The following is a 26213-nucleotide window of genomic DNA, read 5'->3' as shown; positions in this document are numbered from 1 at the left end:
AAGTCATTTACATGATGGGATAGATTTGACAGGTAATAAATTAGCTATAGCTGTTGAACGTGAGTCTCAAAAGCTATTTCCCACTGTGTTAGCGTGGCTAAGGCATTTATATTTGTTTACAGGGTAAAATGAGAATATTTTTGAATTTACTCTGAATAATGGAAGCATTATGTGTATACATCTGTAGGAGCTTTCTGCTGAAAAGCTAAAATATGAAATTCCTATAATGCTTAGACTGGTCCAGGTGGCAGAGGCCAGAAATAATTTATCAAAAAGTTAGCCTGTAATTACAGATCTTGAGTCTTTATTTGTGTAATGATTTTTCATGGACACCTCTTCAGGAACTTTTGTTGGCTAATGCAAAAACAGCTCTAAAAAAAAAATCACCATTTTACCTACAGTAAGCTTAAGCTTGTGCCAAAAATGAGCTTGTGCATAATAAAATTGTGTCAACACACTATAAAAAGAACCCAGTACATTTTATTGTAGATTAAACATGTACATTTTTTTTATTCTAAAGCTGAGCTGCAGAAAATGCAATTCTCCCTTACCTCTGCAATGTTCAGTCACTTTACTGATGACACACAATGTGCAGTTGTGTGGTATGCACTCCAGAGAATGGCTGAACTCATTCTTCTTCCCAGATTTGTTTATTTCTTGTTATCATTTTCTTGGTGAGCTCATCCAGGTCATTTTGTCATTTCCTCCTCTACTGCCATTTGTTGGGTTTTTTAGTTGATTTATTTTTTCTTTGGTTTTTTTGTTTTTGTTTTTGTTTTTTAGTTGTTTTTTTTTTTTAACATATAAAAGGCAAAAGAGCCCCTCTTCACCACTGCACGTTTTTTCTTGATATGCAAAGTAATGGCATTCAGACTTGAAACTCTGGAACTGCCTGAGTTTAGACAGGCTGTCCACTGCTACTTCCAAAACACAAAAATGGAATGTGTGGAAGAGTTAAACTGGAGCTGCAGAGCCAGCCTGTAACTACCCCTGACATACCTGTTTTCTCTTGCTGGTGCAGCTCCTGTGCAGGTGGCTGTCATTGCTCTCAAGGTGTGCGATCCACTTCTGTTCCTGTGGGGAGGTTCACAGGTCCTGTTCTGCAGAGCTGCTCCTTGGGCTGTAAGTGCTGCCTGGAGTCATTTCATTCCTGGTGCAGGACTGGTGAATTTCATGAGTTTCCTTTCAGCCTGTTCCTCCAGCACTTCAGGGATCCCTCCATTGTAACAGGAACTTCCCAAGGCTGGTGATCTCCATGAATTTGAGTTTGCTTGTTACTAATGACCCAGAAATGCACTGTTTCAATGAATGTTTACTTTTTTAATTAGGAGCCAAACTTATAAATCTGGTAACCTTTGTGCCAAATGGACATGAAATTCCAGAATGTTCAATGCAGAAATTCCTGGCAGGTGTTTTATCTTGTTCCTTCACAGAATATTTTGTTTTCTTTTATTTAAAACGATACTGCCAGAGTTCATATTGATTCTTTGTTCTCACATTGAGAAATGAGTCCAGGTGCCCTGAGGTGCAGTCCAGCACCTAAAACCATATGGTTAATTTACTCTGAGATCGGTTACAGATTATTTGTTTAAAGGAAGCCTTAGCAGTCTAAGTTAATATAGCAGAAAGTTCATTAGCATGTACTTCACAGTGTCCATTGTGGCTACTGTGAGTTAGTTCATGTCTCAAAATTGCCACTTTTTGCTCCCAGGAAGAATTCTCCAGGCTCCTCTCAAATTCCTTTTAAAAAGACTTGTCAAAAGCAGTGCAGAGAAAATTACTCTTACAAAACCACTGCCTGCTTTCTCTGTTATTAAACTCTTCCCATGTCTGTTTGCCTGGAAGCAGCTACAAGAGCTCCAAAGATGAGACGAGCAGGCAATGGAGCAGCGCTGCTCAGCTAGTGGGACGCTGTGGCGGCTCTGACCTCTGCGTGACTTGCTAACTCTACACCCAGTGGAAGCTCAAAACAATGACAGCCTGTCCAGCTACACCCACATTTGTTTCCTGCTGTCATACCTCAAGGAAGTCTGTGTGGGACAGGGGTGTGTAAAATGTTCTGCAGCAGCCAAACAGCAGCGGCTGAAAACACAGCTTACTGACGTTAATGCCCATCATCTTCATGTGTGAGCCATACGTGCAAAATTCTGTGGAATAAAATTGTTGCTAAATATAATTAGCTGAGGTGTTGGAGTGTGACAGTTCACTGTAATTTAGGTTTATATTCACTTAGCCTAGCATTCTTGGAGAAAGAAGTGAATGGTTTGATAACCTTCTGGACAGTGTCGATGAATTACAAACTAATGTCCTGTGCTGAATAATTTCTTATAAGACAAATTTCAAAAGTATCATTTTAGTAAAGGTACGCCTGCTTTTCTGTGAGTCTCAACATCTCTAGTATCTAGCTTGGCAGATAATGTGTGATAAGTTTTGACAGTAACTTTCTTGAATAACATATCAGCTCATATGCAGTACAAAAATTCTCAGATGAAAAACTGACATCAGTGCACGCCTGCTTTTCTGTGAGTGTCAACATCTCTAGTATCTAGCTTGGTAGACAATGTGTGGCTTTTTGACAGTAACTTTCTTGAATAACATATCAGCTCATATGCAGTACAAAAATTCTCAGATGAAAAACTGACATCAGTGGAGAGGAGGGCTCTTCATCCTCCCATGTCTTGGAAACAAGGCTGGAAAAAATCAAGTGCTTTTTACTTCTCTATGTGGTGATATTTATGTAACAGGTAACATTGATCTTGGTTACTTCAATAAAATAATGTTTGTGATGGTGAAGCCCTCAAGATCTGGATCAAATATACTGGTAATGGTTAAGTCTTAAAAGGAAATAATTTGTGTTTTAAACATTTAGATGAAGTTTTTAACATAAGGTGCTGTGGTCAGTTTTTCAAAGCACAGAAGTTGATGGAGAACAGCAGTGCAGGAATCTTACTCATTTGCTTCAAGTATCTATTTTTACAACAGTGTTCACTGTGGGTGCTCTTTTAGAATATAAATCTTTAGTTGTGTAATTATATATTTCATGGGGCAAAAGGAGTGACAGGTTTTGTTCCTTTGAGATAGCACAAACAAAAATGTTTTGCCCCTGAAATCAGGCTGTCTTAATGCTGTGAACTCAGGAAACCGTTAGATGTCCTTGGTGGTATGGTAATCATGAATATGTACAATGAATTTTTCTCTTATAAACTATACTAAAAACTGAAGTGATGCATAGGGAAGAAAAGGTGACAGAATTGCTTTTTGATAGCTGTTGATAGTTACACCATTTTTGACAGTGGTCATTTGGATTTCATAGTAAAGTGATACTTTGGAGACTCTTGCATAGAAGTTACTATAGAACTTGTATTAAACACTGAGCACAAATTGTGTACAAGAATTTAAGACAAAATCTGGTCCCTTGTAAGTGTATCTATCGCAAACAAAAATTGTGAATTATCTGAAATGAAAAAGCCCAAAATTATTTTAGAGCCACTGAACTGATCTGCTTTGTGGTGCTTCTGCAAGCAAGTCCTCATATGGCAGCATTCCAACTATCACATGTACATTCTGTACCTGCTTTCTAGAGGCAAAATGCAAAACTTTTGTATTGTAGTAATTTTTCTGTCCCCTTCTATTTGCTGTATGGTAATACAACAGTATATATTGTTGACCATTAATGTGTACAGGCCACTACAAATTGTGATTTATTGCACATTAAGTGTAGCAATGTAGCGGTTACTTGCAAGTGACTTATTAATGTCTAGTAGTAGTTTGTATTTACATAGTCTCTAAATTAAAAACAGCAAACCAAGAAAGCCTCTATTGTGTTTGATGTCGTAAGTGGTGGAAGAAATTCCATAGTCTGTAAAGTCTGTTTACATAGAACTTCCTTGTATGAAACAGGTTTTAGTAAATGTGAGATAATTAAGGGTTGGGTCCTAAACTGGAGTAAAAGGGCACCGTTGACCTCAGTTGAACTTCACTGGTTTGTAACAGCTGAGGAAATAGCAGGAAGTATTTGCATTCTTCACTATTTCTAAGATTGGAAGATAGAAAAAGGAGCTGAGCAGAGGGCAAACATAAAAAATTATGAAGTGTTACAGAAAATGGTATGTTTTAGTTTGGAGTAGGACTTTTATTGCTAATGTTAGGCAAATAGGTATTAATTCTGATGACTCACTTTTTGCTTTCAGTTAATTTAAGTAGGGATTTGGTATCATTTAAATGAAGCTGATACCCTACTTGTGCAAAACGTCGGAGGTCATCAAGTTTAAGCAGTTTCCTTGCTTTTAGCAGAAAAGTAGAGGAATTTGTGCTTATACTAAGTGCAAGGTTTCTTCTTGGAGGGATATAACATGCAGCATTTAGTTTCTGCATGCTTATGGAAATGAAGAGGCTTTATGCGTGCATGGGCAGCTTTTGTACAAGTTCAGGTGTTTGGAAGACTTGTGCCTGATACCCCATGGAAATGGGGTGCATTAGAGCGGCTGTCTGCAGTCACTGAATTGTGGTAGATATGGCTGAGGTGTGGATTCGTGTCTTTCTTGCTCTTTAGCTCAGGCCATAGCTTCATCTGGTATCACTATTTCTAAAATCTACTAAGCTGAAGCAAATTATCCAGTCTCTTAAAATGCTGGGTAGAGTAATGGATTGTATTTGCCAGCCAGTACAGAGGCCATGAAACGCAATGGGACATTCAATATAAAATAAGAGTACCAAGGGCATGAGGGAACAGTTAATAATTTTTGAAACCTACAGTTCTGGTTCACTTAATATTCAGGAGCATTTGCTGTTTCAGAGTTTCTGCACTTCATAAAAATTCAGTGGTTTGGGGATGGCATGGCCTTAGTTACTAATTCACTGCTGATACATTCATAGGGCCTTATCTTCTACTCTAAGTTTTATTTATGCTGATGTCACTCAGCTGAAGACAGTGCAGCACGGTCCTGCACTAGAGCACAGATGCAGCTTATATCTTTCTTTAGACATCCACAAAGCCTGTAATCACATCTGTTACCATGTTTTGACACAGTTTTTGTTTAGTTTTTGACATAGTTCTTCTCCCAGTAAGATAGTCTGCAATTCTCAAACCAGTCACATTCAAGAACCCTCAATTGCTAGATGCTGATTGTACAGTATACTTCTTTACCATCATAATAACTTATTGAACAATTGCAAAGTGTTTGTTTCTTTTTATTTGGTACATATTCTACTGACTTTGATGTTTTACAATAAATAGGTTTCACTCCACATTAAGAATTTTATTCAGCAGTGTCGATTGCTTTTGCTAATGGATCAAATTTGATGGCTGTTGTCAAAGCAAACTGAGAATGCATGTTGTGGTTTACCCCAGACAGCAGCCAAGCCCCACACAGCTGCTCCCTCACTCCCCCACCAGGAGGACTGGGGAGAGAATTGGAATGGTAAAAGATACAGAACTCATGGGTTGGAGATAAAGACAATTTAATAGAGAAAGCAAAAGCTGCACACTCAAGCAAAGCAAAACAAGGAATGAATGCGCTGCTTCCCATGGGCAGGCCAGTGTTCAGCCATCCCCAGGAGAGCAGGGTCCCTTCACATGTAACAGTGACTTGGGAAGACAGAATCACAGAACCACTGAGTGACAGTGTGGATTTTCAAAATGCTCAATGTTTTTTGGTATTAGCATTGCCTTACTATGTGACATAAAAATTTCTAGCAAGAGTGATTTTTCTGTTGTACCGTCTTTCATTGTAATGGTTGTGTTGAAACCACCAGTTTTGTAAAGTAGTGAGAACATGTGTTCTTTAGGAAGAAATAATAAAATAATTATACTGAAAAACAGTGTGACTTAGCAATAACTTGGACAGTACATATAAGCAGATATCTCTTACCTAAGCAAATAACAAGTTAGATTACTGTGCTATATCAAAAAATCAATTAAATTGATTCTAAACAATGTATCACAGGTAGGAGTAGTATAGAAGGTTTTTAAAGAGGAAGTATGAACATGATATCATGAGGCAGCTGGTTTCAAGGAGGTATAAATTATTCTAAATAAGACCAACATTTAGATATTATACCTATGTAGAAGAAGGGAGTAGGAGAAAAATATGAATTTTATCTTCACTTAAATCTGGTGTTTACCTTGTGGTTTCTTTAAGGTAACTAATATTGCATTAAAATATGCTTGAAGGCAAGCATATATCAAGGCTGTGTCAGTAGTTAAATTGAAGTGAAATCATGGGGCAGAGCTAAAGAACTCAGTGGAGTTGCATGGGAAACTGTTACTTTGCTTTACAGAAATTGTTTTGAAATTACAGAAACTATTCCAGACTTTCTAAGCAAAACCTGAACATCAATGTCAAATTTCTGTGAGTGGAAATTCAGATTAAGATAATTTTTTGAAACATTAGTTGGTGTTGTTCTTCAGAGCCAATTTACAGTGTACTAACTTATATTTAAATAAAAGCTTAGACTAGCCAAAAAATCAAACATGTAATTTGGAAAACAGCTAAAAAGTAGATAAAGCAAAACAGGACATCTTAACAATTTGCAACTGCTGCACCATTTTCCATAATTGCTAGTCTTTTCTACGACCATTTTTCTATGAAAAAGTATTTTCCTACAAAATGTTGTGTTTGGGTGGTAATTTTGATCTCATCGAGTTTTCTAGGGAGTGTTCCTGCATAGTGCTCATTGCAGTAACCCTATAAAGAAGTGCACATTCATCAGCAATAGGAGTGATGCCTCAGAATGGGATTTTGAGTGAGAGGGAGGCTTCCAAGAGGTAAGACAGAACGGGATGAAATTACAGCCAAAATACCAGAAAGCAGAGAGGTGTTCACAGCCACACCTTTGAAATGAAAGGAGTTAATTTAGAAACTTCTGCACCTGTGCCATTGATAATACTTAGAGCAAGTAGAGAGGAGAAAAATTATCTCAGATCACCTTCAGAAATGAGGACAGGATGCCAGGAAAGTGAGATTGTGTGGGGTTAGACACAGGTGAAAACTGAGTATGAAAAGAATTATAGTACTGAAAAAGGGAATTTCAGCAAGATAGTAGAATAGAAAGAAAAAAATTGACGTGCATCAGCAATAAGACAGGTATTATCTAAAATTGTTAGTTTCTCAAGAAGTATATAATTTTTAATTATTTGAAGAAGAAATTGGAACACTAATCTGTCTTGGTCAAAATTTCCTTTCAAAGGCAAATTGATTCCTACATACATTCCTTTGTATACACATGGACTTTCAGAATTATCTCATCTTTTGATTGGAAGTACTCTGATACCATTTCATTTAGATGGGAGAAAGAGCATCTTACTACATCAAATGTTACTAATCTTCAGGGGAAGTATTTACATCTCCTGGGACCAATTTAAGATGATGGCTTTGTGGAGATATTAAACTAGCTTTTTATATTTTAAAACTCATTCCTTCTTTTAGGCTTCTTGCTTCTTGTACACGGTGTTTTGTAAGCAGCACCAGTAAATGCTGTGAGGAATGAAAAAGCAATTGTGTTTTCAGTTCATTAACTTTATTAATTTGACAGCTTTTCACAGATAGCTATTTCATGACTTCAGGAAATTTCAAGACTAGTTAGCATAACTTCTTTATTGAATGAGAAAGATGCATGTTTTAAAATGCAGTGTGAGTTTAAACCTTATTCCTTTTCATTCAGAAAGTTCAGGTGAAATATCAATAATTTGAGTCACTCTAAATGTCTTAAATCTGATTTAATGTTGGTCCTTTAAATGTTGAATTCTTTAAAAAAGGAGATGCTTACTTCTATACCCATCTGCCATACAGTCCTCTCTTACTGTTTCATGTGACTAATTATACATTTTGGATCTGAATGACTGTGAAATAACAAGTTCTAAATAATATTGCTATAAGCCAGACTAATAAATATTAAAATCCTTACAAAGCAGATATTGATGAATTTCATAGTTAGTATATTTTCAGGCCTATAGCCCCATGTTTTTTTAAAGATTTAAAAATTTTACCAATCTACTATGTAGGACCGCAATTTGTAAGATAATTAAAATTTACCAATTGCCTCTGCAGACTCTTCTGTCTGCAGAAAAATCTGGAAATGGTAACTTTAAAGATACTGCATTCCATTGTGAGGATTACTGGGCTGCTGCCTAGTAGCTTGTAAGTGAGTTGTGAATGCTGAAAAACATCCCAGAAAGCTGCTGAGAAAACCAAGAACTGACAGAGCACCCTGACACTTCTTCCTGACAAAAACCTTGTGGGTTTTCGTATGGCTAAGCTGAAAGGAGGAGGTTGCAGGCTGCCATGGCAGTATTGGAACATACACTGTTCCCATCACTGTTCAGTGTGAGGTCTGAATCCTGTTCAAATTTTAGATTTTCATACAGTGGTGAGTGAAAGCAGTAGAAAAGTAACAGTGTTATCCATGTTTCTCTGTCTAGTTTGTTGATAGTAAGATTTGTTTACAGTTACATTTCCATTTTTCAAGCTATTTTATGCAAATTTCCTCTTCAGAGAAAAAATTACTGTAACTTGTTATGCCACTTAACAATCAGTGTAGTGTATTAATTAAAATCATAAAATGCATTTACCTGAATGATATTTTCTTCTTCTGAACACTCCTAAACAAAATCAGCATGCCTCCGTGTTACCTTGTACATATTCACATGAAATGCATGTGCTGGAGTTGAAGTCTCTGTTAGGTGCATGTGGGTTGGCATACAGCTGAAATCAGTTGTGCTCTACAAAGCAGGGGAATTTAATGAGCAAGTAACAGTGGCTTCCAAAATGACACACTGCTTCAGTGCACTGTATGGTAGGTGGCTGTGGTTATAAAACTATAATTAAGAGTGTGGGAACTGAGAACATCTGCTAAGGGAATGGCACTTACTCTTGCCAGTTTAAAATAAATAAACACATAAAAATGCCTAGTGCTGTAAAACTGATATTAAGGTACTGGGTACACCAGATTAAGATGAGACCATAATTTCAATAATTATATTAAGTAATCTGGAGGGTAGTATGTGAAGGAAGATATTCTGTCATGCTGCATTATGTCATCTATCCCCCTTTTTGCTATTCATCCCGCAGTTGATGAGGTTGAACAGCTGGTATTACAGCAAGGCATGTAACTGATCCATGTGTTTTCCTGAAACAGATACCATCCCATGTGCAGGCACTCCATGAGTTATCTGAGTGACACTTACCAAGCAGAACAATGAGCCCTAAATAGCACTCGTGGTGCTGTCAGAGCTGGGGCTGCTGCAGGTACCTTTGAACTAATGTGATAAGCTCAGTGTAACACACTGCGTTTGGAACCTGTGCTAAACCCACTGAATCCCATTGCCATCCATGTTCCTGGAAACGTACCCGTGGCAAAATATCACTGGGTGGTTAGAAAGCAGAACAGGCTTTATGGGCTATCATGTGTCATTGTAATAATGAAACAAAACTTGTCTGAAAACTAAAATATTCAATCATTTTGTTTAGAACTGCACTGTTAGCCTCTGTTAACTAGCTGCTGCTGACCCATTGTCTGTTAAACTATTATCATAATTTGCTCATTTAAGATTCTGTTTCAAGTTTCTTGTCAGAAGCTAGAGATCATGATTCTACTATATAATGGTTTTGTTTGCATTAAAAATTCTGGTCAGCTATAGTTTAGCTAAATTGGACTCACTGGCTGGAATAGTGTGAAAAACTTTAACACAGCTTTGATAGGAATGTGACTTTTCCCTCTCATTACAAAAATTCACAAAAAAATCTGTGTGCAGGTGCTCAGTAGAGATTTGGCAAAATCAGAATCTGAAAACCTATTCCCATTGCACATGAATGAAAAATTAGGATTGAGTACTTGAATGCTTCTGAGTGCCAGGGCTAGTATGGGGAATGAGTGGGACTATTCATGTAGTTGGTACTGCAATGAATGCTGGAGCAATCTGAAAATGAGGTGCTGGTGTTTGCTATTCTTTCAGACCCACTATAGACCAGTCTTTGCCAAGGAAAAGGCTGCCTGGCTTGAAGACTGAGGGAATAAGAGCAGTAGACTGTGACAAATTGCCTTTGGCAGGGGAAGGAGGAGTTTGGTTTGGAGAGTAGAGGCAACAAAACTGGGAATTGAGTGAGTTAAGAGAGATTAAGACTGGATAGGAAGGGATCTAGGGCTGAGAGCTTAGAAGGCAGATGTTTGTCTAATGGCTCTAGAAAAGTGATTTGGGTGTCCCTGTGGTGCCAGATAATGAGACTTGAGTATTTCCCCTTCCTTTCAGAAGGAAAGAAAATCTAGAAGGTGATGGGCAAAGGAATTACCTTAGCATTGTGAAGGCTGAGGTAGGAAATGCCAGCTGATGCTACCTGTACTGCTTCAGCTTGTAGCCTCCATGTGGATGTAGTTACTGCAATTGTTTTATAATCACTTGTTTCTGCTAATCTTTGGCCTCATCCAGAATACAAACTGGATCTCCTCATGGGATGTGGGAGAAGGTTTGGGTAAGGAATGGGGTCAGTAGTAGACTATTTAAGGTGCTTCTTCCATTTGCTGGCACAGCTTGCTTTGGTAGTAGGGAACTAAGAGAGTGAAAAGCCACCCTGATTTGTGCCCCTCCCTCTTCATTCCTGTGGTGGTGGGTCTTGTACATTACTGTGGAAGAGCACGGAAAGCTCTGACCTGTGGGTGGGTGGCAGGCAGATTCCATGCACTGCACAGCCACACGTGGCAGTGCTGTACAGGCACCCACTCACCTCTCGGGTCGTCCCTAACCTTATCCCATGTTTGCTGCAAGCCTGGCACAAACCTCTGATGTTTTCTTTCAGCGTTTCTGTGAAGAGTGAACCTTTTTTGTGTGCCATCTCACAATTGTTCCAATAACATTCTGCCTAATCTTTGTGAGTTTTGGTTGTAGTTTTAGACGGTTTCTGATTTGCTCTAGAATCAGTAAAGGATGTGCTCATTAGCAGAAATCTTAAATGTGCTGGTGAAGAATAAGGTATTGAGAGGGAGAAAAAAGGATAAGCATGCAATCTAAAATTTACCAAATGTCTGGAACTTTTGAAATCAGCTAGCAGGTACAGGTAGTTAGTATTAACACTCCTTACTTACATGAGTTAATTATGCTCCCAACCATAATGGTTGGTAGTTCTTTCTTTGACTATTTATATTAGGAAGAATTGTAGCTTTTTTGTTGTTGTTCTATATAGCATTGAGGCATATTGGATTCCATGAGGTCTGAAATCAGCTGACAGTACAGTGCACATACTCATGTTGTAAACAGTAGCAGTGGCATTATTTTGATCTGTTATCTGGAGGAGTGAAGGTCTATGAAATGAAAATTAATGATTGTGCCCCATGGGAGAAGGCAAAATGCAGTATCAGTAAAACGTTCAAATTCCAGCTTGCAAGGTCGATTATTCTGGTTTTCATGTGTACATAAAGAGTTTTCCTTCAAAAAGAGTTTTCCTTGAGAGCACATAGTATTGCTGCTGTTAAATATCTTTCCTCTAAACAGTTAAGTCTCCAATGGGACTACAGCTATGCAAAGCAGTGCTATGATTCTTGAGAAATAGCAAAATGTGCTAGGAGTTCATAAGATACACTGCATGGTATAAGACAGGCTTTACAGCAGGGATGGAAGATAGAAGTTTATAGCATTTGACTTGCTGATGAGTCATTTAGGTACTGAGGCATTATAAGTCAGCATGAAGACTGAATGACCCGAAGTATTTCTTGTGCTGCAGAACTGATGAAACCATATGTCTGTTCAGACCAACAGTGAATAAATCTAGTCTAGGTTTTACTTCACAGCTCCTTAATCTAAACTAAAATGTTATGGTCTTTCTTTCCCCCATTTTATTGCTCCTTAGTTCTTGTAATTTTGGGTTCACAGGGTAGATCAGCAGATGTACCAACAAACCTAAACTGGAAGATATGGCTCAAGGAAGGAGCCTCACATCCTTCCTGTGCCAGGAGGTCACTAAGTAGGTGTGTCAGTAGCTCTGATTCTGGTCTGCAGAGCCAGAGTTGATCTGATCTGAAGTCAAGCCCCTGTGTGGATGTCAGGCTTTGACATTTCCCCTTTTGTTGGAGAAAGTTACTTCTGCTTGCAAATGCTGAAACACCCTTTGGAATTGAATCACTCTGAGGCAGTTGAGTAAGTTCCAACTGTGTTAGTCAGGAATGCATGCAGAGCTCGGAATGAATGTAATGGAAAAAGCTTGGGTTCAACTCTTCACCTTTTTAGACAGCAGAAATATTTTGGTTGTTTTTGTTGTCTTCCTCCTGCCTAAGAAGGCAAATTAAACTGGATGCTGTGGGGGAGAGAGTTTTGTGGTTGGGTTTATAAGGTCTGTGCATTTATCCATGTACAGCTCCTAAGTCTGCCTTCCTGTATGAATTCACTTTTATCTAACAATGCTAGAGTATATTGCCCACGTGGCTCTGGTAAGGTGTGTATTCTCTATCAGAATTCCTCATGGAACTTGTAAGCCTTCAATGTTTCCAAGACTTCTGCATCTCTGTCAAGCTTAGCCAAAATTGGTCACAAGTTTTAAGTACTCAGTAGAAGGGAACTAAAAGTTTTCCTGTACAATCCCTTCAAATTAGTATCTTGGAAGATAATAAGGATTAAAATCTTTCACTTGGTGTCTTCTTAGTTAGTCTTTTAAGTTATAGTTTTTCTTTCTGGTTTTATGCATGTATTACAGAAATATTAAAGCAAAATGCTTCTCCTTCAGCATACTTAATATATTAAGGAGTCTTGTATCACCTCACCCATTGGTCCAACTCTCCTAGCAGGGTAATGCACTATGGGGTAATGTCACATATTTTTACATGTTATATAAAAATATATATTTTTAATATACATTTTTGTTTATATTTTTATATTTACGACAAAACCAACAGAGGCAAACAGAAATGGACTTTTCTTTCATGAATTAACACTATTCCCACTGATTATATAGGGAGTGGTATTGACTCATGGGGGGAAAAAGCCCTATTTGAACAAGTTATAATTTAGGTAGAGATTTACACATGTTTAGTCTGAAATTGATACTTATTACATACTTAATAGAAAAGAGCAAGAATGCATTGTTTGTCATAATGTATAGAACAGAAAATTAGACAATACTTGAAGTATTCAAGTGAACAGTAATTCGCAAAGTTCTGGAAATGAAACTAAAACTGTCTTATGTTCCTGATAACTCTGGTAGTTACTGCAATTTAAAGAATCCAAATTTAACCCTTCAATGATGAGGTTTTGACAGGAACATAGTTCTAATGATATTTGTCTTGAGAAAGGTGGAGAAATAGTTGAATATTCTAGGAATATTTGTATTTTCTGGGAAATTAAATAGAATTTTAAGAATGTCTAAAAGATTTGACAGGTGAATTCTGGGTACCATTGTTTAAAAATTGTATTTCCTAAAAGACAAATACTTCATCATAATAAAATGAAAACTTTCAGAAGTACTAAAAGCATGCAGAATGCCTTTAAGGCACTCTGTCTTAAAGTGGAGTTTTTTTGTAATTACATCTGTGCACACCAATCCACTGCATATTTACTTCAGTGACATGCTCCCATACAGTAATTTTAAATAATTTCCAGCCTATGGAATGAGTCCATTTGCGCAAATACAGTTTCTGTAACAGCAATTGTGGAAGACAAAAGCAGGGAACAAAAATAACCACCACTAAAGGCTAGAAATTCGAAATTTGGTAGTATTAAAAACAGTAGTAGGTGCCTGGATAAAAGGGTAAGAAATATGAGTTGGAGTCAGCAAGTTAATGGAACTTTTCTTTTAACCTTTATTCAGTTAATGGAACCTTTCTCCTTTTTTATTTATATTGAAGTGGTAAAAATAAAGAAAAAAATCACAAACACCACAAGCATGACTGGAATTATTAATTAAATTTACTGTAGTGGTAGAGGAGGAGATGCAGAATGTTAGAGCAGCAGTTTGTCCTCCTCGATCCTTTTGCAGCTGTAAAAATACCCAGTAAAATGTACAGAATGTTGTCGGCTTGAATAACTTTCTTGGTATCCTCGTATAGTTGCAGTGTCATTTTAGGAAAATGTTCTGCTACTGAAGTATCTGAGAAGTATTTTGACATGCCAGCAAGTATCTATTTAGAACCAAGTGCAGAAATATTGTTTGTTTTTCACTACATACCAAGTCAAAATAAGTATCTAGTAAAAATCATGCTACAAACAGGCAAAATTTTAAGCTTCATGTGTTTTCTCTAGAGAGAGAGACTTAAATTGATACCAATTTAAATTCAAGTGTTTGAACTTTTTCTGCTAATGCTATCTGCACAAATAAAGATTGCTGTTAGAAACCTGCAGTTTAGAAACATACAGTCTTTACTTTTCCTATCAGACAATTAGTAAATTTTCTATGTTTCATGAAGAAACATGGCAAAAGGTTATGCCAGTTTCTCTTAATCTTGCATTTATAGCATTCACAGAGGAATTACATTAGAAAAAGTGTCTGGAAAGAAGTTCCTGTGTCATCAGATTAATTCCCCTGCATTCGGACTGTCACATTTTTCACGTACGCTTGACAAGTTCAGAGTCATAAGTCTGACCACAGCACTCCTGACAAGTGCTTCAGACCTTAATGATTCTCATGAATAGAAATTACCTTACAATTTTCAACTCACATTTAAGATACATGAAATGGTTGATAGGGCTTTTATTTCCTCCACTTGCATCCAATCCCTTGATGTGCTTATAGAGAACGATCAGCCGTAGACTCCTGTGGTGGATTTTCCTGTATCTGATACTCTTTGTACATTTGTACATGGGAACTAGAACCACTTGCCATTGTCCAACACAAAGTCTTAGCAGTACACTGAATAACAATGTTAGTACTGTATTTGCTGAGCAAATAGGCTCAAATATCTGATCTGCTGTAAGTTAGGTATCAGCCTAAGATAGTTTGTTTGTAGTACTGCAGATGATCCAGGAAACAGAACTTTTGTGTGTAGAGATTTCCCTGGTCATGCACTTACTGCTGCTGAGTACAGTGACTTATCTATTGTGTTCCAGTAGAAGTTTATGACCATGTACAAATTATTCACCATCTCAATTGTTTAATGATTTGATCAGTACATTTCCAGACAATGTGCATATGTGTAATATGTATAATGGCACTGCACTTAGCATGACGATCTCTTCTTTTAAGAAAAACTTTAAAATTACAAAAACTATGATGTCAATTATCTGCCTATGTTTTTATCTTTGATTACCTATCTGAAAACACTTTAATTAGAACTAGATTTCTAGCTTCTGAGTATTCAGATCCATATAGAGTGAGGCAGTGTGGTCTAGGGCAAACTATTTGTGCTTTTGTTTAACATAAAGCATAGAAATAGTTCTGTGGGGCTTTCAGAAAGCACATACTAAAGCATATGCTAAGCATATGGCTTGTTGTGCTGGATCTTAGTAAAGATCTCCTGCCATTTTGGGGACTTCTTGTTATATGTTAATAAAACTGAAACATCGGGGAGCCATTTTCATTATAGACATCATCTGTCTGTGCTCCATCAAACATTTTCTCATACAAAGAGTATATTTGCATATAAGCTTACTACCTGCTTATAGGCTCAGCAAGAGAGACTTCTTCTAGCAAGGAAGTCTCAGGACAGTTGTTCCTTTGTGCAAGTGTTGGTGTCACAATCTAAACATTTGGGGTTTATCAAGTTTTCATTACATTCTCATTATGCAGTTTTCCTGCTAACAGTAAACATCTAAAAGAATTTCTTTTAAATAGGGAGAGAAATGAAATAGTCACCTTCACTGTACTTTCAGAACTAATGCTTCATCCTTTTTTTTACCCTCCATCACTGAGTGTATGCGTTGGCATATGAAGGATATTGTCTTGTTGCAGAGCAGGAATGCTCTGCAGAGTCTTAATGATGTGTATTAAAAGAATATACTGCCACATGCAAAATAGGATCCTGCCTGGTAATAAATGTGTGTTTGTAGATCACCTGCAATGTATAAACTGACTGAAGAAACAATCCTTGTAGTAAACTCACCACTGATTAGATTTCTTAACTTTGCAGATATTTTCTCGAGTAGATTACTCTGTCAAGCTCAAACTGTGAAACTGGTAAAGCACCATTGATGAAAGTCTGACACTCCCTATCGTGCAAGTCAGGAAAGCTCCTGTCCTCTCCAAATATCTGGGAACTGCTCTCTACCTAAGAAAATGAAAATCTGTAATTTTCCAGCCAGACACACCAGTATCTATCCTGCTGTTGATCCATCTGCACTCTGTGTTCTAAATGAATTGCTCCTCTCACCAAAGGTCCTTGGAGTAGAATTCAATACAAAGGATATAAAGAGCACATACTAGAATTAGATTTAGAATTAATATAAACACTCTATCAGAAAATTACATTTATATCTGCTTTTCATAATATATTTTGTGAAATGGCAAAGAGTAAATAACAGAATCACAAAATTGGTAAGGTTGAAAGGGACTACACTGGGTCACCTGGTCCAGCTTTCCTGCTCAGGCAAGGTTGTCTGAGAGCACAATGCACAGAACTCTGTCTAAATGGTTCTTCTGCTTTAATGTCTGCAGGTGCTTGAAGATCTGAAAAGGAATGGAATTAAACCCCTAACAGTAAAGTCATACATCTTGATTCATGAATAAACTGAGGGTGGGGAAACCTTCCTTGACTTCTCACTAACCCTTTTTATAGCTCCATATGAATGTGGAACAGAAGGGGTGACAGAATGTTTTCCTTCAGCCCCCCACACTTCAGAACTTACCGGGAACAGAAGTAATTACAAGTAGATATCAGGGTCTCCTGGAGAAAATAGAGCAGATGTCAATGAGATTCCCACAAGTCTTTTCAGTAACCTCTTGCAATGCAAAGAATTTCTGAGCTCTTAATCATTGTATATTATCAAGGATATGTGTTTAGGGAAAATAAATGTAGCAATGGTAACTACAGTTGTATGCAACCCAACAGACCCGTTTTTGTGCATTAGCACAGTCATTCATTTCCTGCTGCATTAGCTCTTCCAGATGAAGCTAACTGTAGAAAAATGTCATGAAGATAAATCCAGGATTTCCCTCTGTGAAAGTTAGGCCTCCTACTGTGCTTAAACTTAGTGTTATTTTACCTCAGCATCAAAGATCAGGTGTGAGCCCAATCCAGGTGGCTGATTTTGAAAACTCACTCACCGCAGTGGTGCTTTGTGTTCACAGACCCTTGCAGGCCTTTGTTCCACCATGGCATTGGCTGTCTGAGAGCTGAGCATCTCAGCTGATCACCAGGTGTGCGTCTTGGCACTAAAGTGTCTGATGCTTCCAGTGCAACATTCATTGCCTCTGTCAGGGACAAACCCCTTCCCAAAGAACAATTTTCAGGAGGAAATTAAGAAGGAGCAGAAGCACAAAACAAAACCAGCCCTTTGTTCCCTGTTCCGTCCCCCCACCACTTCCTTCTTGAAGCAAGGATCTTAAAGACTGATTGAAACAATGTTGAATAAAATTATTTCAGGCATATGGTATTTAGTTTCATTGCATTCATTTGGCTTTTACCCCAGTATCATTATGTGTTTGAATGGTGTTTTAGCTCCTTAGAAGCAGAGAATTCAAAATCATTTTAGTATTAAATACAAGGCCTGTGGTTTGTGTGCATGAGATTTGGATTTCCTTATTTACATGCGTATCTTTTAGGTACACAGGACTAACCTGTTTTCAGCAAAATTAGATTAATATGGAAAAACTAGTGATTTGTATGAGGTCCCTCAGTGAGTGTCAGCAAAGTGGTCTAAACTGTTCAGAGAGAAGTTGTTAGGAGTACAGAGCTGTAGTGCTGAAACTGGGTTTTGTCTGTTAAAACTTGAATAAGAGTTAAGCATGCTTTGGGTAAATATATCGAAGCCACCTGCTAGAAGTCATTTTAGCTCTGCAGTGTTCCAAGAGTCCTGTACTTGTTGGGTCTGAAAATAAATATCATGTTGCATTTTGTATCTTATATGTGGTACGGTCAGCAATTCAGTTCCAAGCTAAAAGAAGGCATGGAAATGGTGTCTCCTCTAGCAGTCTGAAAATGCAGTGGGAATTTCAGGCTGTAAGAACATTCTGTAGCAGTTAAAGAAATGCAAAATTGCAGTCAGAGACCATATATAAAAAAAGAAAAAATTGTCTTAATTTTTATAAGAGCTTTTAAAAATTCGCAGTGGTAGTTTACTGATAACTGCAGCATAAAAATAGCATTTACTGATAACTGCAGCATAAAAATAGCATTTACTGATAACTGCAGCATAAAAATAACATTAGAAAACTTCATTCACTGCCAGTTATTTATTTCCATAACTCTCAAGAAATACATAAAATCTCAAAAAATCAAGAAATCTCAAAAAATACAAAAAATTTTTTTTTTGTCACAAAACTGACTGAATAATAGCAGCAGAGATGAGACAGTTTCTGAAGAACAGTAATTTTTTCGAGCAGTTGAATGTCTGGCCTTGTTATGGATACAAGGGAATACAGCAATATAGATGTTACCTCAGAGGTGCAGTTATTTCAGGGCTCCTGTTGAGTTGAACTGAAACTGGAATTCTGTTTTGCTATTTTGTTTACTTGTATTAATTAGTACCTTAATCTCCCATCATAAAAATGGCCCCTTATGCACACATTCCTACTCCAACATAGCCAGGCAGTTTAAATTTTTGAATTTATTTTTTGAAGCTGTATTACATTACGAATCTGATTTTGCCTTTGTTTTATCTTGGACTTGACGTGGGAATAATGCAGTAGGAGAATTTTTTTATTTTTTTTTTAGCCCTCGGTATTTTGGCTAAATATGTGTCTGCCCATTTGCTAAAGTCGATTCTGTTGGACAGTGTATATGTAACAATACAGCTAAGACTATATGCAGATTTCACTTTATCCTGAGGTAAAGCTGTGACATAAACTGGCAGTAGGTGGAAAATAGTGTCTGCTTCATCTCATGACATCAGTGGGTTAAAGTTGGCTGTTAATATAGCATGTTATGAGATTTCTTCAGTTGTAATTTGGCTGATTGTGTTTCACTCTTTGTTTGTTTGTAAGTGTTGTATTGAGTTGGGATGTCTAAATAGATTCAACCTTTGTGTGCAGTTTACATTATTTTGGTGCAAATTATTATCTTTAAAAAGTGACCTGATTCGTTACTCCATTAGGAGTTTTCATAAGGATTCCTGTGAGTGCCAAGACCCATGTCCTGATTCTGTGCATAGAAATACATCAAGCAACATTAAGAATGTCAGTGTTGTCTGGGGAGACATATTAAATCACTGGATGAAAGCAACCACATCTGCTTATAAATCGTTGAAAAAGACTTGGTAACTTTGGCTGCTTAGAAAATATTTGGAGAGATCTACTCTTCACATCTTTTAGTTTGTGCAAAGAGTGAATAAACCTTATAAGCGGTTTTGAAAATGTTTCCGTATTCCTGTATGGAAAATATGTTTAGTTTATAGTTTCAAGACCAGAAGTTAATCACTAGGTTTTTTTATCCTACAGCAAATATTTACAAGAAAGCTCCTAAACACTTGAAGATAGGGTGACTTATAATGGAAGCGGCAGCTCATCTTTAACTTTGGAAGGACAAGCAATACCAATTTAATTAAAGCAGTGTTAAAATAGGACTGCCATTTGTATCACAGTGATTCTCCACCCCTCCAAAAAGCTCTGCTGCCATTTTGTACCACCCATTCTTGTCCTGTGCAAATTAATAGATCGTTTTATTTTCTACAGGAAATCTGAAGACTTTTATAGCAAATCCTCCAGTGTCAAAATGAACACAGGTATGCTGCATCTGTGAGATTTTTTTTGTGTTGTTGTGTGAGCAGAGAAGATCCCAAATTTACTAGAATATTCGTAAACAAATTTTACTTTACTTGGTGCTGAACTCAAAACAAGCAAGATATTTTAATAGTATGTCTGCTTATATGCATTTGTATCCCATATATAAAATTTACATACATGTTTTTCTATGTATGGACATATATGGATACATAAAATAAAAGTGCATGCTTAGACTTCTGTGCTTAATTTAATAGTATCAGTTTTATCAGTTTCGTGTGTGTGTTGTGTGTGAAAATATATAGTATGAGGACATAACAGTGATGGAAAAGTGTTATTAAAGCATCACATTTTCCTAAGAAAATGCACATGCTTTAAAAATCCTTTATTTCCATTCTGTACTGTCACTAAGTTAAGGGGTTTATAATCCCTGTATTATAAACTGCATATCAGCTGAGGATAATCTTGAGGATATGTTATACTTACAGTGCTTTGTATTTTCTCTCAAGTTGCTGCAACAGATGTATTGACCAAATTAAGGACTCTAGAGAAAGTTATCTTCGTGATCTATGACAGCGTAGTAGTATTTGCTCCTGAACTTCTGAAGCCAATAAGATAGTCCTGCTCTTTGTGCTGGAAGAGGGAATAGGCCTCTTGAAAGCAAACTGCTGAAACTGTGGCCTCACTCAGGTGTAAATTTTCAGTTACAGTCACCTCTTCCAGACTCCATAGGTGAGCTGTCTGGTTTTCAGATTAACTGTGGTGCAGGGATCAACCTATCCATCCTTTCCAAACCAGTGGCTTTATCATTAACCGCAGTGCTTCACCATGACATGATATGTGGGACCTGAGGACCAGAACTACCTTTGAAGTCTGAATTTCAGCAGCATGCTCTAAGTCAAAGGGATTAGCTTTTCCATGGTAGAGGTGCCATTATCTAGATCACTGTATTAATCTGGCTTCGTGGCTTCCTCTTTACTCAGACAACTGGAACTCAGTAGGATCCATTTTTTGAACGTATCTTTTAATACAAAGTTAAAATATTTTGGTTCACTTGAAGCCACTACATTTGTAAATAGAATAAGCAGGAGAAATTAACTTTCTCATTTGAGTGTGTACTTTTTTTCTCCAAAGTTTTGGTTCTTAATTGTTTTTCAAATCCTAACCAAGGTGGTGTACTTTTCATTTATAAAAATACTGTTGGAATTTTGTCCCATTCCTCTCTCAATTTTGGTGATGTCTTTCCTGAACGTGTCAGTCTGCAAAATTCAGGTAGTACGAAAATACAACTTGTTTCACGGAACTGTAATTTCAGACGTAACTTTGCTAATCATCATACTATAATTACATTGTGCATTGCCGTCATATGAGTCAAAATCATATGATAGAGGTAATTTTATAGCTTCTACTTCAAAAAATATGAATAAAGAAGTAAATTGCCAGTTTGTGCTACTGCAGCCCTGAAGTATGACTTTGTTCGATGTTGTACTAAGATTTTTGATGTAAGTTATGAATTCTCAAGAGAGAAGAAATAAGATTTAAATAATCTGTAGCTGAATGACTTCTCTAGGGGATTGGGAGTCTTCTGATAACACTGGAGCCTTAAAAACAGACCTTAATATCCTGAACACACCTGAAATCCTCTCTGGTTACTTAAAAGTTACCATGATTTTAGGTTGAGCTTTAATGTACTCTGCACTTGGACAGTGAAAACATTTTTTTCATCTTCTATGTGCTTGATATTAATTTGCATGTTATCAGATGCACTGAAAGGAAGGTATTGACAAAATGTGGCATTTCTTATCAGTTCTGTTGAGGTAGATTGTTTTCTGACTATAAAAAAATTTAAAAACCTGTGGGTAGGGTGTAAAAGTGGATGTCTTGCATATTCCTTGTACCTATCTAAAGCATTACTTTATTAAGAAAGAGAGTGACTCAGGTGGAAGCTGTTCTATGTGCTGTTCTGGTCTAGCTTTTTCTTGGTTTTTTTTTTTACTTTTTCTTTCTGCAGTACACTGTCTTTTGAACATGAGTGCTACAGCTTTGGTTTGGGGTTGGGAGGGTTTTCTTTCGCTGCTTTATAACCGAAATTTGTGCATGATGCAAATGTAGGTCTTCAGATGCTATAGATTTGCCATTAGTTTGCTTTTAAAATATGCATTTCATTAATGACTCCTGAAGATAAATGAGCTCTCTAGTTTGATGCCAGTAACTGGTGGAGTAGCAAAGCTAATGTATATGCAGCTTTAAAAATAAAAAGTAAATCTACTGCTTAGACTGGGCTCCTCTAATCCAGAGTTCCCTGTGGCTGCAGACTTGGCACTCTGTCTCAGCAAACCCTCTGGAAGATATTTTTGTCTACAGAGAAAATGTTTTGAAGAGCTTTGGTTTGCAATACTCTACCATATATGGGAGGGATTTTTTAGCATTTGATGTTAATTCTGTACCACATGTTAGGAAGGAATATTCAGCAGCATAAGGCAATGAAACAGTTTTTGCAAAAGCAAAGAAGCAGAGGTAAGATATAGAGAAGGTTTTTCAGAGGTATCAAGGGTACTTTAGTTTCTGCTTCCTTTTGGAGTTCAAATGTTGTCATAATTTTAAAATAGTCTCATAAAATGTGTGTGTTTTTATACCCAGAGTAAGCTATCATCATAGCTTAATCATATTTTAAGCTATATTTAGGGGGTTTCTTCAATAAGTCTGCAGGTATTTTACAGGTAGATGAACATCATTAACTTGGTTGCTTGATTAAGTAACTCACAGAAAACATGAGCTGCCCCTGAAACTCACATCAGATTAAAACACGGGATAAATGTCCTTATTGTTCATTATGCACATGTGCATGCATAGCTCATGTCGAGGAGAGGATATTGCATTGAGGAATAATAAGTGGATAGAAGTTAATAGTTAAAACAGATTCTCAGTGTCCATCCGTAAATATTTTGGCTGAATTTCACACAGATCATTCTTGATAAATGCATCTAATTTTAAGCTATTAAACAAGTTAGCTGTTTGCATTAGATGAAGCACATAAAGAACAGCCAAGAGTGAAAAGTATGCAGTTCTGGAAGACTGCAAATATTATCTGTTTGTTAAAATTATTAATGGAAGTCATTACATGGACTATTCTCTTATATTTTGTCTGGGAGACAAGAACATAATTTCTTGGGTCCATGCAGAGTTCCTGAGCAGATTGTTAAGCCACTTTTAGATCACTGAAGTAAATTAGGTGGGCTTGAGTTCCAGGCATTCTAGAAAAAATTTGAATTTTAGCAGCATGAAAGAACTAAATAATAGGTTTACCTGTCAGTGTAGATTATGTGGTAAAAAACTCATCAGCACATCCAAAAAGGAATTCAGATAAAGAGTGGGAGGAGAGGAAGCCCAAGTAATCCCTGCCAGGATACTCCTAGGCCCATCATGGGAGCCATTGATGGCCTGTCTGTCTCCATATGCCTGGAAGAGCACAGGGACACAAGGGCAGGCAAGAACACAAATTAGGGTGACCCAAGGAACAAAGGGTCTCCCTTGTCCAGGGCCATCCCAGGGCTGTCACAGGAGAACAGGCATGGAATGAGTGGCAGAGTCAGTGTTTGAGCCCAGTGCTGGAAGGATCCGCTCTGTCCACGTGTGCCATTCTCCCCACTGGACCTTCAGCCAGAGAGGTGAGGCTGCTGAGGCCACTGTTAGTGTGAGTGTTAGGAGCTGTGTGTCCAGCCATGTGTGGATGTGTACATCTGTCTGCTGGGAAGGCATTTCCAGTCTCCCTCCTGGTCCTGGTTGGACCTGGGGACATAAAGAGGCAGCAGCTTGGTCTGTCTTGGAGGTTGGACCCAGCAATATGTATTTACCTCAAAAGGTCAGAATGCAAATAAGGACTAAGAAGCCCTGCTCTAAAGACTTCTAAACTTGAATTCACTGTGCAGACAAAAGAAAAAATTATACCACTCACAATTTCAGTGAATAGAATAATAATCAGCTAGCCTAATGTTTGGATGCCATTTTTCTTTTCTTCTTTAATAAGCTTTAAGAGCTTATTAAAAGTTTTTTGCCCCTGGCTGCTCTCTCTCACCTCTTCACACAAGGTCACCACCCTTTCATCTTTGCCCTCTTTGTTTATGCCACTGCTTTTTCTGACTCTCTGAAACAGTCTTTTTAAGAAACCCACCCCTCACTCTTAAATGAAATGGTGGTGTTTTGAATCATCTCCATCTGGCTTTGGGGAAGACCCAACTAGTAGACTATTTGTCAATACAGCTCACTTAGGATGATGCTGTCTCTAGTGGGAGCACCTTTTGGGGCTATGAACTTAGGGGGAAGGGTTAAATGTGGAAACAATTAAGAGAGGAAGAGAAAAAGAAGCTGCAATTACATTTAGGCAGCTGTTTTTATTGTGAGTTATTGCCTGACTTCATATTCTAGCACTGCCTGAAGGCCTTAGCTGGTTTGGGTCTCCTTTGCTTCAGTGTTAAAGCAATTCCTAGTGAGACAGGACTCCTTCCTGAAGAATTTTTCAGGTCAAAGGAATTGTGAGTGTGTGTATGCATATTTGTGCCCACATTTTTATATATGCAAATGTTTTGTATCGAATGTTTCATATAACCTCATTTGTTCCTTAAGTGACAGCTATGTGATATAATTGCTTACAGTTTGCAAGTGAAATGAGCAGAAGATCATTAATTCAGTCTCCCTTGCTGTTTCTTAATACTCTACACTCCACTTAATGGGAGCCTGGCCTGGACATAAATGAGAGGATGGAACCCATCATGCATCAATATGTGCTTAGCCACATGCGTTCCTATTCTGCTAGAAATTTTGCACAACTCCATATCATATAAATGTGAGGTTATGTCTTAACTGAATGCTAATTAGATCTCATTATTTTTTTCTGCAGATACTGATAAATAATGCAGGAACAGACTTGTGAATATATATAAATTATATATATATAGGGGTAAATATTGTATGTAGTCAGTTAAAATCTGTTTCATTTCTCTTGAATGAAGCCAAAATACTTTGCTAGATTATGGGTCCATGAAGTATAAAACTCTGATTCCACTGGGTTACATTAAAAACTAAATCAAAGCAGAATTTCCAAGTTAAAATAATTAAATGTTTGTAGTCATTTTCTCGTTGTCTTCACTTTCTCTCATGAAATTCAGGAAGGCAGCTCTTGAGAAATTACAAATAAATCATCACTTTGTTTGAATAAGAGCTGTGACAGTATAACAAATTTTTTTGCATGTTAGCTTACATTAAATGTAGTATGCTTTCAAAGTCTGCCAATGTTCAGACTAGAGCAGAACCTCAGTATCTACACGTCACCAAATCTCATTGGAATTACCTCTGATGTATGTCGAAGGTGGAGGAAAAGGAATACAAGAGCAGAAAATGTAATTTTAATTACCATTTCCATTCTGTCTTTATGTAAGCAAACTGAAACACATGTACAGATTTGATAGGCATTGCCTTTGTGTCACATGTACAATGCCAATAATTAATGGCAGGTAATGCATTGCTTTCAGCTACTGCTGGCTGAAATAATTTGGTCTTTTGCCTTGCACCTTGGAATTGGCAATGAGACTTTGGTACCACTTACTGCTGAGGTGGTAGCTCTGATATTTGCCAATGTTAACAACTTCTTAATGCGTATCCTACAGGGCCTGTGGCCAGGGGAGTATTGGGAAGATTGAAGTAGCAGGGGGATATTGGAATGAGCAAAGAAATACCATGAGCTTACTTCTCTTGCAGACCTGGGTTAAAGATGACTCTGTGGCTCAAATTACTGCTATTATGGGAGATACTTTCTGCTAATAGGTTGCAGGTCTTCATTAAGACCTTAATTTTATAAACTCCCTATCATAGGTTACGGAAGTAAAAAGGCATTTATCATATTTGTAGTTTTCTTGACTTCTTTGAAGCACTAAATCAAATCTCAGTAGTATCAAATACTAAAATTAAAATAATTATTTTAGTGAAGACCTGAAAACTACTCTAGTTGAATATATTTGCTAAGAATATTTATTAACTTTCTTTTACAACTATGCTAGAGTTGCTAAAAAGCTAAGTTGTGGGAAAGCTGTCTTTTAATAATAAGAGAGTATTTATAAAATGTAATGGCAGCTCCAGTGAAAGAGGAGTAGAATAAAGAAAAGAGCTGGGCAAGATCCAGGAGGAAGGGTTTTTTTCTATACCTCATTTTTTAAAAATTATTTTAGATTTCTAGTCATTTCCTCAGAATGTTATTCACTTCCAGATATACATTTCTTTTATTTTTTTAACTTACATTAGATAAAAAAAGGGAAGAGGGACAGCCAGTTCATTGCATCAAAATGAAAAAAAAATTTATGCCTTCACTGGTAATTTTGTTTCTTGAGCATAAAGGATCCAAAAGACTCAACAAAAGTAGTTTGTCAGCTGATC

At 37.2% G+C, this 26213-nt stretch overlaps 1 protein-coding gene across 5 annotated transcripts in view; it reads left to right on the top strand.

The window, feature by feature from the left end:
• SORBS2 (sorbin and SH3 domain containing 2) overlaps positions 1–26213 on the top strand; it is a 144881-nt gene that overhangs the window by 45644 nt on the left and 73024 nt on the right. For 3 of the 5 annotated variants that reach the window (XM_041479784.1, XM_041479783.1, XM_041479781.1), the window contains exon 1: positions 19780–19789. In XM_041479784.1, the coding sequence (XP_041335718.1) occupies positions 19780–19789 (10 nt within the window). Of the gene's footprint in view, positions 1–19739; positions 19790–26213 lie in introns of those variants that run through there. The other 2 variants (XM_041479779.1, XM_041479792.1) reach the window with 1 other exon arrangement.

This window comes from Pyrgilauda ruficollis, unplaced genomic scaffold (assembly GCF_017590135.1).
Source record: "Pyrgilauda ruficollis isolate IOZ18807 unplaced genomic scaffold, ASM1759013v1 scaffold5, whole genome shotgun sequence".
In the NCBI taxonomy this organism is placed as follows: domain Eukaryota; kingdom Metazoa; phylum Chordata; class Aves; order Passeriformes; family Passeridae; genus Pyrgilauda; species Pyrgilauda ruficollis.
Note: the sequence above shows the minus strand (reverse complement) of the source record. Positions and strands in the feature narration are given on the sequence as shown.